Source organism: Camelus dromedarius, chromosome 19 (assembly GCF_036321535.1).
Source record: "Camelus dromedarius isolate mCamDro1 chromosome 19, mCamDro1.pat, whole genome shotgun sequence".
In the NCBI taxonomy this organism is placed as follows: Eukaryota; Metazoa; Chordata; class Mammalia; order Artiodactyla; family Camelidae; genus Camelus; species Camelus dromedarius.
Genome location: NC_087454.1, coordinates 24,897,577 through 24,912,215, shown reverse-complemented (window position 1 = coordinate 24,912,215; position 14,639 = coordinate 24,897,577). Strand labels below are relative to the sequence as shown.

Here is a 14,639-nt window from a genome sequence, read left to right as displayed (position 1 = left end):
TATTCTTCATGTTTTAATTTTATACAATGGCTAGCAGGCACCTTAGTAACCAGCCAGAAATCAATTTCAACCACCATCAACCCCTAAACTACAGTACCAGGATGGCTGGCTAAGGAAAGGAAACGGACTGGCTGTAGTCTGACGTGTGCCCAGTACAAGGTGTCTGGCTGACTTTGTCCTAAATAAGGCTAACATTAGTGAACTAAGAACAGCGTCTCGCGGCGGCCGCACCGGCCTTCAGGAGCACCCCTCCCCAATGCGCTGGCAAGAGCGCCCCACTTTCCGGTCCAGTTTCACCATTTTCATGATGGCTTCCTCTCGGCCATGGCCCATGTGGTCAAACGTGCAGTCGTGCTGCTCGGGGAGGCGATGTAACATACAGAACACGTAACCTGCAGGAGTGGGAGAAGCAGAGAAGACAGACCGTTAGGGTGGCCTCTGCCTACCCAGAACCCCAGCTCTCGCTCGGGTCCAGAGGGCGGGAGGGGCATTCCAGTGAGTGGACGATGGTTGCAGCAGGGTCCCTGGCTACTGAAGAGTCTGTTACAACATCACCCCTTTAACAAGAGAGCCGGCACTTTGACAAACATGTTATTCCTCAGAACGTCCCAGGGGTACATCCGCCCCTGCGTTCAATGCTGTTCCTGCCTGGACCTTGAAGGTGGAGCTCCAAGGCCACTGCTCTAGCGAGACACCCCTACCTCCCTCAGAGATGAGTGGGCGCTAAGCACCCCCCACCAAGCAGGCAGGAAAGCACAGAGTTGCCAGCTCAGCACTGCCCAGGCTTGGACAAACCTCATACCTACAAGACACCTACCATTCTAGGAGGCAGAAAGAGAGCAGGAATAATTATGGCTTAAATTACATTCTACCTCCTGTATAACTGGGTTTTGGGGGTGAAGGGTGTGATCAAACCGAAACTCACCCATGAATGGGAGCTCTCAAGGGAAAATGATTATGTCAAGTGCTAGAAAAGGTACTACATAAAGGAAAGAACAGAAATGTTGAGCTCCAATCGGCATCTCACAGAAGCCCACTGCACCTTCTAACTTCTCCTGCTGGGCAGGAGGTTGAGGTCCCCACACTCAGGGCTTCCTGGCCTGAGTCCGAGGGGAAAAAAGGATTGAGGAGAGCGGGTGGACAGCACACATCAAATCCCTCTGGCAGAAAATAATGAGAGGAGGCCCTCAGGGTGTCAGCAGAGAGGATCAGAGGACAAAGGGATGTGGCCCATTCCCTCTCCCCTCTGGTCAGTTTTTAGGAGTGGGGATGGGGAAGCCAGTAGGGGACAGCCTTCTGTCTGGCCCTCTTTTTCAGGAAGTGGGTAGGAGATCTGGGCTGGCTCACCACCACCTCATCCCATCAGCTATAGGTGGTCACACCCCCAGGTCCCCTGAGCCTAGACCAGGTCCACAGGCCCTACCTGGAGCGAATCAGCAGCCTTTCCTAAACCTCCTCTCCCTGTGCACTTGGGGCAGGCCTCCCACAGCAGCCCCACCAGGCCGATGCTCTCCTCACTCTTCAAGCAAATGGGAGACCACAGCAGCCAGAGTGAATGGGCAGCCACCCCTTGCAAACTGTGATCATCCATCTCCCTGTCCTCAATTATTTTCAGAGAACAGAGGTGAAGGCACTAATTTCAGAAGACCAGCAGAAGTTGAAGCAAAGACTGGCCATGATGGACAACTGCAAAAGCCTTAACGTTTAAAACCAATTTCACCCAGAGGATATTCCTCAGCTGACACAGCCCTGCTCTGACGCCTTGAGCTCATGTGGAGTATGGCACGTGCAGGTGCCCCCGGGGCCTGAGTGACCAGGCTGAGCCTGGACTATCCACTGTGCGAGAAAATACGTTATTAACTGCTTCCCAGGGAGAGCAGGGCAATACGTTTGATTCTAAATTGGGATTTGGTTTAAGGAAAAGAACAGAGATGAAATTTTTGTCTCCTGAGAAGCTGAGCTCTCACTTGGCCCAAAAGAAAAGTTAAGATTAATGAGGTTGAGTGTTGTATTTACTGGTAAGTTCATTACTTGAAGATACTGGATATAGTTGTCTTTCTCCTAAAGGATCTCACGGCAGAAGCGTGGATGGCCTCAATATGCATCCTCCACCTAACAAGCACAATCATCTTTCTGGAGCAGAGCCCACCTGGTTGGGGAGAACCTGCTCAGGTCAGGACTTGGGGGGGGGGGGGCGGCACCAGCTGTATGGCGGCAGGAAGGGTGTGGAGACATTTTTGTCACCAAGTCTGGACATATTACCTTCAGCATCTACAATAAGGGGTGCAAGGACCCCTGCTGCCCTTCCCTTTCTTCAAGATACTGGGATGATGCAGGAGAGGGCCCCAGGGTGCCTCCTCTCCTGATGAATGGGTTACCCCAGAAATGAACTCAGCCCTGGTTCAGCCTAACACCTCATTAGTCAAAGGCAGACTTGGGTGGAGGGGACAGGCTCCAGGCTCACCCTCACTATGCTCCCTCACAACTCCGTGGGTGCATCTGTGAGCCCCACACTGTCTTGAAAAGGAAACGGCATATCAACCACAGGAACTCCTGGATATCCTCTCCAGTCACCCAAGGATTCTCCATCCAGACAGAAACACCTTATTTCTCTACCCAAGTTCTATGTACCTCTGTCAGACACACAATGACTCTTGGATTTTTGAAAGGTGAAAACCACTGAACAGGTAAATTTTGTAATTCACTGGAGAAAAGCCTCAGGCAAATTTTGGAAGGCTAACTTCCCAAGCTGCTGCACTGAGGTTATGAGATGGCCAAAGTTAAGCTCAATTCCCTCTCCTGTCAGGGTCACTCACCAAGAGGAAGCTACGTGCTGGAACTCGTCGCAAATGCTCAGGAGGTATTATCTACTGACAGCAGCCAACTGGCTACATGCATTTCAGTGTCAGTAGCTGGGGAAGGCTGGGTGGAAGTGAGCATGGCAGGATGACTCGGCGGGAGGGGGTGAATCTTTATCCTCTTTTCTTGGTACTCACAGATCTGTTTCCAGAACCCACTCAAGTGTCATGAACATTCAATTACTCTGACAGAATTCTGGAGACCAAGCTGGGTGTGGAGAGAGGTGAGTTCAGGCTGCTGGGGAAGTGATGAACACAGTTTTAAATCACAAGGGCACTTACAGCCTCCGTCCTGGCTAGGCCAGCCTCAACGCTTCCTCATGCCATTTATTAGAAGTCAGGCGGGGCCTTTCCAGAGAAGGTCAGCCAAGGCAGTGTCCAGAAGGAAAGAAAGCACAAAGGACACTGAACTGATCAGCTCAGCTGTGACATGGGTTTTGGTATCAAGGCTATCATGCAGTTCTTTTCTTCCTGATTTTAAAGTTATGTATCATCATCAGACTCACTCACCCATTCATGTACATACAATTCATATCTACACCCTCCTGATGACCCTATAGTTCAGCATCATGTAGTTTCAAAAACAATTTCAACATACTTCCATGTACAGTAGCTCTATACATCTAGTGCTTTAGGGGGATAACATGACTGAAAGGATGCTGACCCCCTAAAAGAGAGGAAAACAGCTAAAGCAAAAGTTTTTGAAAATAATTCTAAATGTGGTTTAACCTGAGCCCTTTCTCCTGCCATGTCACATGACTGCTGCCCCCGCTCCTGGGAGCCTGGATCACTGATTTTCCATGAAATACTGGCCTAGGAGGAAGCCACAGAGATCTGTTAAGACTGTGGAGTTGTTTTCAGTAAATCTGCGCAAAATGACCAAGAACTTGTGTGAGCGTTTCTCTGCTTGCTGGCGCTGAAGAGCAGTTTGGGGTGAGCCTCTGACTAAAAAGGGAGGATGCAGAAGCAGCTCTATAAGCACTGTGCTCCACAACCCACCATCCAGTCCCTCTCCGCCTGCCACTGCCTAGCTCCTGACAGGCCATCTGGGTGTAGGAAGAGGGAAAGGAGTCCTGACCGCAGGTGCTACCACTCGGCCTCTGGCGAGCTGCGCTGCAAGGTCTCTGGAGGGTCCCTGGCAGCTACATCCTCAGTTTGAAAAAATCTTCAACTAAGCAGGCAGCCTCAGGACGGGAGGAAGAGGATGCCTGCCCAGAGAGCCACCGGGGCCGAACCATGCAGGCTCCTCCCAGGTGCTACGCCGCGGGCCAGAGCAGGACTTCCCCGACTGTCTCTATCAGAGACACAAGACTACGGCAGAAGACAAAAAATACAATTCAGGACCTATCTAGATAATCCTCTGTCCCAACAGGATTCCCACATGAAGGAGAAACACAGGGGCAGCACTCAGGTCACTCTTACCCTGAACAGAGAGGCTGGGGGGATTCCTGTTGGAGGACAGACATCTCAGTGGCGGTCTCTCACAGGTATGAATGAGCACATCTAGACTCAGCCCTCCTGGTGTGGGGCCAGAGCCTATGGCCCCAGTGAGCCACACGCCACAGAGACCTGAAGATGCCCAACATCTGACGGCCCTAAACCATATACACCCAGCAGAAAACTGATCTGAGGCTCATTCCTCCAAGATTCAAAGGTCTGTCTGACATGCAGGTTTCTAAAAATTCTCCTTTGGTGGGAACCAAACTTGTGACTTAACCTTTCAGCCTTTAAAGCTAACATCTGAAAGTCTTCCATTTTATTCCAATGTCCTCATCCACAGCTAAACCTCATTCCTGCTCACACAGAGAGGGGTGTGGCTATTTTGAGACAAAACACCAGGACTGAGAACAGTTTGACAAATGCCATCATTAGGCAAAGATGATGCAGCACTGAACACCTTGCTGTAAGTGCTAAGAAAGATGTAATATTATTTCCTGTTTCACTCACTTGTTTACAAAAATAATGGCAATCACCAAGGAACACCCAAGGCCTAAGGAGAAAGGGTCTCTACCTCTCAGTAGTGCTGGCCAACAGGGCCAGAGGGCAGCTGAACAGATAACTGGCCTCATCTGCCAGTTCCCTTCCCTCCACTTCTCCCCCACGAGGTCCGGCTACTGTGTTGGGAGTGAGGAAGGCGGGGAGGGGGATGGAGGGCTGAGGGAGGGAGCCAACCTTTCATCCTGCAGGCAGTACAGCCCCCAGGCGAGCACTTCCCTCCAAACCCTGAGAACTGAGCAGGGGTTGGAACCGTTTGTTTTCCGTGAAATTTCCTAAGGGAGGCAAAGAAAGTGATGCCAAAATTCTCAAGTCTGAGCCCTTGACATTTTTATTCAATCCCTGCCAGACAGAAATGCTGCTTACTGGCTTTATCTTAGAGTAAGAAGTACCATTTAAAGTTGGCAAAACTGGGCAGCTCTGGATACTTACGGACTTTGATTAATTAAACATTTGTTTTCTTCCAAGACCCCCCACTTGGAAGCTCTCCCAAAGTGGCCATTTTAGTGAAGCCTCAGACCAGGGCGGGCCTCAGCTCCAGCTGCTCGGGTGTTTTTACCTCACTTGCAAGAAATGTTTTACACTTTCTGGCTCATTTGAATTTAAAATTGTCAAAGGTTCAAGAAGAACCTAAAAATACTGACAAGCCCTGGGGACTGAGGCACTGTAAAGTGATCCACGGGTGTGCAGCTTCAGGTGGCCGTGTGCGTGCCGTCTGCACAGACACGCTTGTCCCCAGGTGCCTGCCCACCAGCAGCGAGGCCCAGGCACTGTGTGTCCTGGTAGCAGGAAGACACGCATGGGCTGTCCAAACAGAGCCCACCCAAGACCTCCCAAAGCTTCTTGAGAAACCAAGGTAATGGACCCTCCAAATCTCAACTCACCAATAGGTACCATTTGCTATCTAAAGTGTCCATTTCAAACATAAACAACAGTTATGCCTGACCGATCTGAAACGACCAGGCAAGCTCATTAGAAAAAAGAATCACGTTTTTCCAGCAAGGTAAAAGTTTCTTAAAGCTCAGGACAGCTAACTGACCTAACAACTCATTTGTAAGTACATGTTGGGAACAGCAGGTAGCTGCAGGAAAGCTTGTTGGAAAGCATTAGCCATTTACATTCCCACCAGCAATCCCTGGATTACACCACCTTCGCTGACCCAATGCCCAAGGCAGAATTTGTAGCACAGAAATGCATTAAAGGATCTCAATGCATTTTATTTCATCAGGCCCATGGTACAGGCAAAGCAGCTGCAGGTGTTGCGGGCACAGAATGCATCTGCTTTACATTCTCCTCCATCCCTGGCTTTGCACGGCGGAGGGAGGAGCATCACACTCCCAGAGACAGAACTGGATCCCGGCTCATTGAGTTGGCTGACAGACACAGTGCTCAGCTGGGCCGGATGGATGGACAGAGGTCAGCTGCCCAGGGAGCTAGAACCAAGGCCACAGTGAATTACCAAGCTGGGCATCTGTCTGCCTGCTTTCCAAAGGGAAGGAGAACTTGCAACTTAAAGAGCCCACTGTACTCAATAATTTAATAAAAACTACTAAACCATACTGAGACAGCTCTAAAACAGACGCAATCATTTGTTTTCCCCCAACTCAATTAAAATATCAGATACAAGGTAAACGCCAGAACAAAAGCAGTGTGACAGAAGCAAAGATACCCAAGCCTGTGCAAAGAGCTCCTGAGGCAGCTGTGTGCAGGCAGCGTAGGCTCTGGGGGGAGCAGTCAGCAGCGACAGGAGACGCGCTGGGTCACAGTCCAGCTAATGAAGCTCCTGACACAGTGTGTACATATGTCAGTTCACAAGAATAGGACATTCACCACTCTTGGTAGCCTTTATTATTGTCTCTTCAGACAGCCCAGTTCCTGCAAAAACTCTGACCGCTTTCCTCTCTTCTGTGAGGAATCCCTGGAATGTCTCCTTCCGTCACCCAAATCATCACCCACATCGGCAGCCTCACCTTACCTGACATTCGAAGAACAAACCTCCACCCTCCATTCTTGCCTCCACCTAGGAAAAACCTTTTGCCACCAGGAGGTGGGAGGTCGGGGTGGGCTGGTCCTGGGGGACAGGGTGCCCGTATCTGATGGATCCTGCACCATCAGCTCTGACTTGGGAGAACCTTCCCCCTAGCAAGCTTGTTAACCCGTCGGTACACAAGAAGGGGGCTGGCTGTAGACTCATGTGATGTTTTATCTAGAGATGAATATACATTTAAAAACTAAGGGAAAATGGCTCAAGGCAGTTTCCGCCACAGGAATAACGACTTGCTCTTTCAAACATCATTTCGCTTCAGTAGCTGAAAGCAGGCAGGTTAGCCTCTTGGTACCTGGGGCAGTTTTTAGGATCCAAAGAACCCTAGGAGGTGCGTGCACTCCTGGTCTCCTCTCCCCCACCCCAGCCTCTCTGGGGCCTCAGGAGAATGTGAGGTCCTGGTAGGAAACTTTCTGTTTTGGCGGTGACCTTATCCTCTTCTCAGCAGGCTCCTGATTTGTTGGCTTTCTCTTTCAACATTTCCTTGTCCTTTAAAAGATTATCTCCTCAAACAGAGAGGTCTCCTAGAAAACCAGTTCCAAAGCTGCAAGTCATCCTGCCCAAGAGCTGCTGCCAAGGGTGAGGCCAGGGCCCTTGAGAGCAGCTCAGGGGCCAGGCTCCCGGCACACGGCTCGCCGCAGAACTGCGGCCGGTGCAGCCACCCCTGAAGGCTAACCTGGCTAGAGCCAGTTCATCCAACTGGCAAAATGCCCAAGTGGCAATGCCACTGGGGGCATCACACTGCAAATGCTGTGTGTCTCTCTCCAGAACAACACTTGGAAAATACCTGCCCCATTTTTCTCTGCTGACCTTTTAGTCTACATGCTGGAGTCACAAGCGAGGACGAAGACGATAGCCCAGAGTTGGGAGAGACCCCTGGCTTAGCCCCACCCCTGCTGCTATGGCATGGGCCTGCAGGGAATCAAGTTCTCTTTCTGGATAATCCAGTGAGGAGCTTCTGGTTTGGAACCTAAGTACTGGATGCACATTCCCTTGGCACTGCTTTGACAGCTGTGTGACTGCTGGAAAGCCATTTAGCCTTTCAGACCTTCAGGTGTGTCTCCTATAAACGGAGTTACAGGCATCAGAGGCTAGAGGAGGTGAAGCCTCAACTCAAGGAAGGTTGGCTGTTACCAGAACAGCTCTTTGGGCTGCTGACACCCCTCTCACCTTACACAGTACAACTGACTCCCCAGGCTGCAAGGCTGCCCTCCCCTCCCCTGCTCCTCCCTTTTCACCTCTCAGTCTAGACTCTGCTTCCCTTCTCTTTTGAGAAACCGCTAGTGACAAAGGAGAAGGGACATGGAAATCTTCCTCTAAATGTGTGATGCACGTGTCTCCTCTGCCCTCTCCACAAACCTCCGTGCAGACTATAAATGCATGGTAAGTGACAAGCTCAGTAAAGATTCTGTTGAAGATATGCAAATTTTAGAGAAACCTGATTTAAATATATCAAGACTACACAGGGCAGCCTGAAAAGTACTCGGTGGTTAGGGACCCCATAAAAGGGACACGGAAACTTTCCAAGGACAGCAGATAGCAACTTCTTTGCTCCTGTGGGGGCTACTCCACAGGTACAGTTGAGGATTCTGCAAGCTTCTCTCCTAAGCAGAGGCAGCGTGTGTGCGTTTCCAAGTTTGGTCACGTACTGACCGCATGTTGAAAAGCCCTGTCTATTTCCCTGAGACTGTTGGGCTGGGAGCTACCATGAAAGGATGAGCAGAAAAAGGAATAGGCTGGAGACGTTCTGCAAACACTCTGTTTTCATCCAAACTGTGCAGCATCATGTGCACTTGTTTTATGTGCTTCTTTTAAGAATGAAAAGTCTCTCTACATGCTATCCATTTTCACCACAGTAACTCAAAAAGGTCGTTCTGAGGACCTTAAGCGTACAAGCATGCTTTTTCTCTATTTTCACAAGTTTGAGCTTTAAGGTCCCAGGTCCCATGACATCAGCTGTCCACTGTGGTGTGTGGAGCAGGGGGGTGAGATGGGAGGGAGGGAAGCCCTGAGAAGCTGACTTCTTGATGCTTAGTGTTTAAAGTTGGTTAAACACACCTCCCCTGGAGGGAAAGGGGCTTATTCAGTGGCAGAGGAGTGTTTTAGCTGCAGACATGAGTTCAAATTTGAAGTGAGACTATGAACTATATATATAGTTAAAACCCTCCCTGAATGGACAGCCCACTCTAGGATTCTAGAGACTTCCTGTCTAGATGGGGGGGAGGAGCTGACCTCACAGCCCAGTTCCACTTCACTTGGGGTGTGAGTGGAGAGGAGGCTGAGACCTGAGGACTTCACCAACGTTACAGTCTGGGTATTAAAAAAGACCTCATGAATGGAGCCCAGACACTTCTAAATCCAGTGGGCCCTCTGCAGTTCTCACTGACAGCATCAGGGCCAGCTGACCGACCCGTGGGCTCTGTGATATCCTGTTTTCTTCGTCTCCCTTCTCTTTCTCTGGTAGCCCATCATCAACTGTCCTTTAAGTATTAGGATTATTCAGTGCTGCACCTTGTTTTTGTCTCACCCCACACATTCTCTCAAGGTTTAAAATTCTAACTATATATACTAACAACTCTGAAATCTCTGTCTTCGCCCCAGACCTCTCTTTGGAGCTCCATGCTGCTGTATCCAATTGTCTATTTAGTATCTTGAAAACCTCAAACTTAAGATGTCCAAAAAAGAATACCTGCTATTTCTCCACAAACCTGCTTTTCCTTCAGTGTCCCGCACGCTAGGAAAACAGGGCCACCATGCAGCCAGGGGCTCGTGACACAAGCTCATAGTCGTCCTTGGTAGCTTCCTCATTCTTCACATTCAATTACCAAGCCCTGTGGATCGTGTTTTACAAATCAAATCCATTCTCTTCTTTCCATCTACACTGCCCTCACCTAGTCAAAGCCACCAGTGTCCCAGGCCGAGGCTACTGCAATAGCTGCCTTCCTCTAGGTGACCCCACATGAAATCCATCCTCCTCACAGCAGCCGAGGTGATTCCATCCCCCTGACCTGTGATAACTTCACTCCTTCATTTAAACTCTTGAATGGTTCCCGGAGAATTACAATAAAGTCCACCATCTCAACATGCTCCTGTCCCGCTGCCTCTTGTGCTCTTCCTGCCATTCACCCTGTGTACTCCATGATCTAGACGCACTGACCTGACTGAAGTCTTGCTTCTTATGGCCTCAGTTTCATGGGCTCTTCCTCAGGAAGCTCGTCCTAGACCCTGAGATGAGGCTAGGGACGCCTTATATGCTTTCATGGCATCCTGGACTCCTCCTTCAATCACCAGTCACAATTGTAATTACAGGGTCATTTGTGTAATTTTTCACTTAACTTGTTTCCCTGAAGAGATTTCATGAACGCGAAAACCCTGTTTCTGTAACTTATCACACCTCTCCTATGCCTAGAACAGTGTACAGCTCACTCAAAGTTTAGTTACAAACAGACTATGTCCTCCACTAACCCAAACAGATCCAGGCTCCCCGATGTTCAGATAGCAGGACTATTTACAATAAATAGCCAAGAGTTGGAAATAACCCAAGTGCCCATCAACAGGCAGTTGGTTTAAGAAGGTAGGGAAGTGGGTGTGTGTGTGTACACGTACACACAAAGGACTATTACTCAGCCATAAAAAAGAATGAAATATTGCCATTTGCAGCAACACGGATGGACCTAGAGATTATCACATTAAGTGAAGTAAGTCAGAAAAACTCATATGCTATCACTTATATGTGGAATCTAAAAATTAAAAAAGAATCTATATACAACAAAGACTCACAGACATAGAAAACAAACTTACAGTTATCAAAGGAGAAAATGGGGGCAGGGAGAAACTCGGAGTGTGGGATTAACAGATACAAACTATTATACATAAAATCAATAAGCAACAAGGATTTACTGTATAGCACAGGAAACTATATTTGGTATCTTGCAATAACCTATAATGGGAAATAATCTGAAATAATCAATCAATCAATCTGAATCACACTGCTGTATACCTGAAACTAACACAATGTTGTAAATCAACTATATTTCAATAAAATAAAAAAAAATTGGCTATGTTCTCTGAACCTTAAGGGACAAGTAAACACCAGTAAGAGCTCATGTGGCCAGAGCCAGTGCTGTCACCCTAACCTCGCATTTGTCTACTTTTCCCTGTATCCTGAAGTACTTCCCTCTCATCAATCCATACTTCCTTCCTTCCTTCGTTTTTAAGGATAAATGACCTAAGATGTACTTTTTCATATTTGTTAATTAATTCTTCTTTTAATAGACAATACACGAATATAATAGAAGTTCAGTTTCTATAAAACAATATTCAGCAAAAAGTAAGTCTCCCACCCCATGCTCTCAGTTACCTCCCCAGAGGCAAAGCAACCACCACTACCAGTTCTTACCTATTCTTAAGATTCTGTGCATATACAGACATTTATGTTTATCTCCCAGAAGGCTATTTTTAAAACGTAAATCAGACCTTGTTGCTCCTTTGCTTAAAACCCTTCAGTGGCCTCCCACTACGTTAGAATAAAATTCTAACTCCTTGCAAAGGCCTCCAAGCCCCATCTGGCCCCTGCCTGCCTCTCTGCTCTCCTTGTGCACTGTGATCTGACCACACCGGCCGCCGTTCTGGTCCTCAGATGTGCCCAGGTTTGTTCCTGTCCCCGGGGCCGCTGGTGTTCTCTGTGACTACTAGGACACCTTTTTCCTAGCTCTCTGAATGGCTGGCTCTCCCAGCTTTGGTCTCAGTTCAGTTTTCACCTCCTCCCCGGTGCTGGCCTCCCACCCCTCATTCTCTGCCAGTCTATTACATCATGGCACTTACTCCGATCAGAAAGCGTCTTGTTTATCTGTTCCCTCATTTACTGCATCTCTCCCACAAAGAATAAAAACACCATGAGATCGGGGACTTGGTCAGTTTTATTCCCTGCTGTTCCTCTGGAACTCAGTAAAGATTAGTAAGTGGAATGAATAAGTAATTTGAGTTCACATTTTACTCAAAGAAAACTACTTCTAGAAATAAAAGTGTTTACTGTTGGTAATTATGCCCCTCACCCCCACTCCTGGAGAGGATCACCACCACACAGTCTACTTCCAGCTACCTGGATGAACAGGGGTACAGCGAGCACAATCTAAAAGCTATTACTGTCTGCCTTTGGATATACTCCTTTCTTTTTTTTTTTTTTTTCACAGTCACAGGTTTACTTTCCTAATATGCTTTTCTATTGCCATTATTAATACAAGCCTGCATTCACTGAGCTCAATCTGAGAGACAACCCAGAAATGTCCAAGATGGCATTAGATCCTCTCCTGGAATTAAAACTTTGCTGTAAACTCATGATCACAAATGAGCTGAGTACAGATAATGAAGAACTGAACATAATCACACAGGTTCCCACTGACATTCATTTTCTACTCTACCCTAGTATTTTGGTCAATTACTCCAGATTCTGAGGAAAATTAATCCTGGGGTAACAATTCAACAGTTCAGGGCAATTTAATTGATGCAACAGAATTAACACAAAGTTGGCCCTTTAATTGGAAAGCTGGAACTCTCCCCTTCGTGGGTGAACCTGTAACTCCGCAGTCAGTGCACAGCTCTACAGAGCACATGTCATCCTGTGCATGAATCACAAGGACACACAAACCCCATCGCGTGCTGACAGGAGCCCAGAGAAGGGCATGTGAGCGTGTGGAGAGCAGTGGCCTGTTGCTGCACAGCAGCTGTCCTCAATCCAGGGAGGAAGAGGCCTGCTCAGCTCCTCGGGGAGCAGACGGGCTGCCACCAGACTAAGCCACCTTGACCCACAGGCAGCGTCTTCAACAGCCGCAGCCACACCTGCCGCTTCTCACCCTACACCCCAAGAACAGCCCATCTCCTGCATCACAAGCAGAACCTTGACCAATACGTATGTAACAGAAAACTTGGCCAGAGGAGAGCACCTGACACCTGTGTGCAGCCCCAGAGTACTTTCTAGAGGACTCCCTGGAACAGGGACTGGCTGCCTGCTGTGGAAGACAGCCATGGGGGCGGAGGTCCCCACAGCCCAGTGTCATCTGTCCCAGGCATCCACCAGGCTCTGTACATTTTACATGTAGAGCAGTTGGTGAGGTACCCAAAGCAAAGAGGGGCAATTCTTGTCACTCCCTCCTTCCAGCTGTGTCCCAGGCACTGTGTTGGGGTAGAGAATAGACAGTTCAGTGGCCCTACCTCTCAGCTTCACAGGTGACAACACAGAAAGAAAACACCTTTCAAACTGCAGGAGGGAGTAAGACGTGGGCCCTCCCAAGCTCGCAGCACCCCTGAGTAAATGCCGGCACTCCCCAACCCAGCCACACCCCCATTTCTCCTCTCTTCTCATTTCTTTACATTTCTAAGCCTTCTCTACTTTGTTTCCTTCCTCTTTCTCTCCAACACTTTTTCTTTTTTTCTTTTTCGTGCCTCAGTAACTGTGGCTGCCTTAACCCCTGCCCTGCCAGCAGAGGGCGTTTCCCGGACTGCAGGCTGGAGGCAGGCCGAGTTTGTGGTGCTGAGTATCCACACCAAGCAGCCTCCATGCTGCAGCCCTCGTCTGTCCGCAAGGCCCACAGGAGATGTCATCATTCCTACTGAGCTCTGCCTAGCCCCAAACAGGGATGGGAATAGTCTGCACAAACAAGGAGATGTGGAAAGGTGAGCAATTTCCTAGAGAAGCCAGCTGGTCCAGTGACTTCAGGCACTTTTCCAGTACATTACCGGGCAGACTCATCCACACCCTCTTCAGTCTGTGGCCTCTGAACTCTCCTCCAGTACCTCCTGGTCAGTCTTGACTCCCCAACGTCTGCAGTGTGACAGCTCCTTTCCCACCAGTGCTCATTCCTGCCTCACCAGCACTGGTTTCTTTTGAGTCTCTGGGTTTCATGCCCTTCGTGGGTCCTGTCCCAGGGACCCAGCTCCTTGGCGTCATGACTTTGAGACTCAGAGGCTGGACAGTTCTGACAATGACAGGCCCTGTGAGAGAGCCAATAACCCCTGAACACCGTCCTGGGGCCCCAGTCAGTCAGCAGCCTTCTCCATATCTGCCTTCTAAAAGGCGGCAGCGCCCCCTAAATCCCCAAATCCAAGTTCTCTTCTGGTTACACAGGCTATAAAATCAACCAACACTGCAGAGCTGTGTTGCTACTTGTCACAGTCCTGTTTTAGGCTCACTGTCGGCAACAAGGAAGCAAACTTGAAGTGGCAACACCTGTCCCAGAGCCTGCATCTCCAGGGCCCAGGACTTGAGGAGTAAGGACTATCGCGCAATCTTACCAGAACTTGGGTCTGCTTAGGTAAAAGCACTTTCCAGAGGCAGAAACAAACTTCACCGATATTGATCTCTTCAGAGGAAAGGTGCTGTAGAAATCTCATCTAATAAATAAGGGATTCAAGCTCCAGTGCTGGGCTGTCAGTCCAGGAAGGGAAAGAAGCCATCAGGCGCAAGGAGTCAAAAGTGTTTACTGGTCATCTGCGCACTGTTTATTTTACAGAGCTCTATTCTAGGGGCTGGGTGGAGGAGAAGGAAAAAAATGAAGTCGCTAGTTCCTGCCTTTAAAGACAGCTGCAGACGCTCAGAGAGGAAGACAGCTGAAGGACACAAGAAGCAAAGCAAGAAATCAACTGCAAATAAAATCAATGCAATCCAGCTCTCTGTAATAAACCGGGGGCACTGGGGAGAGGTCAACTGCATCAGGTATCCTGGAAGAGGAAAGTTTTCAAGGAAA

General features: G+C 48.8%; 1 protein-coding gene across 1 annotated transcript in view; it reads right to left on the bottom strand.

Moving 5' to 3' along the window:
- Nucleotides 1-14,639, bottom strand: part of ZFAND3 (zinc finger AN1-type containing 3) — a 287,031-nt gene continuing 272,392 nt past the window's right edge. Inside the window, exon 6 of the mRNA XM_031434790.2 lies at nucleotides 1-392. Coding sequence (XP_031290650.1) covers nucleotides 238-392 — 155 coding nt within the window. The 3' untranslated portion in view covers nucleotides 1-237. The remainder of the gene's footprint in view (nucleotides 393-14,639) is intronic.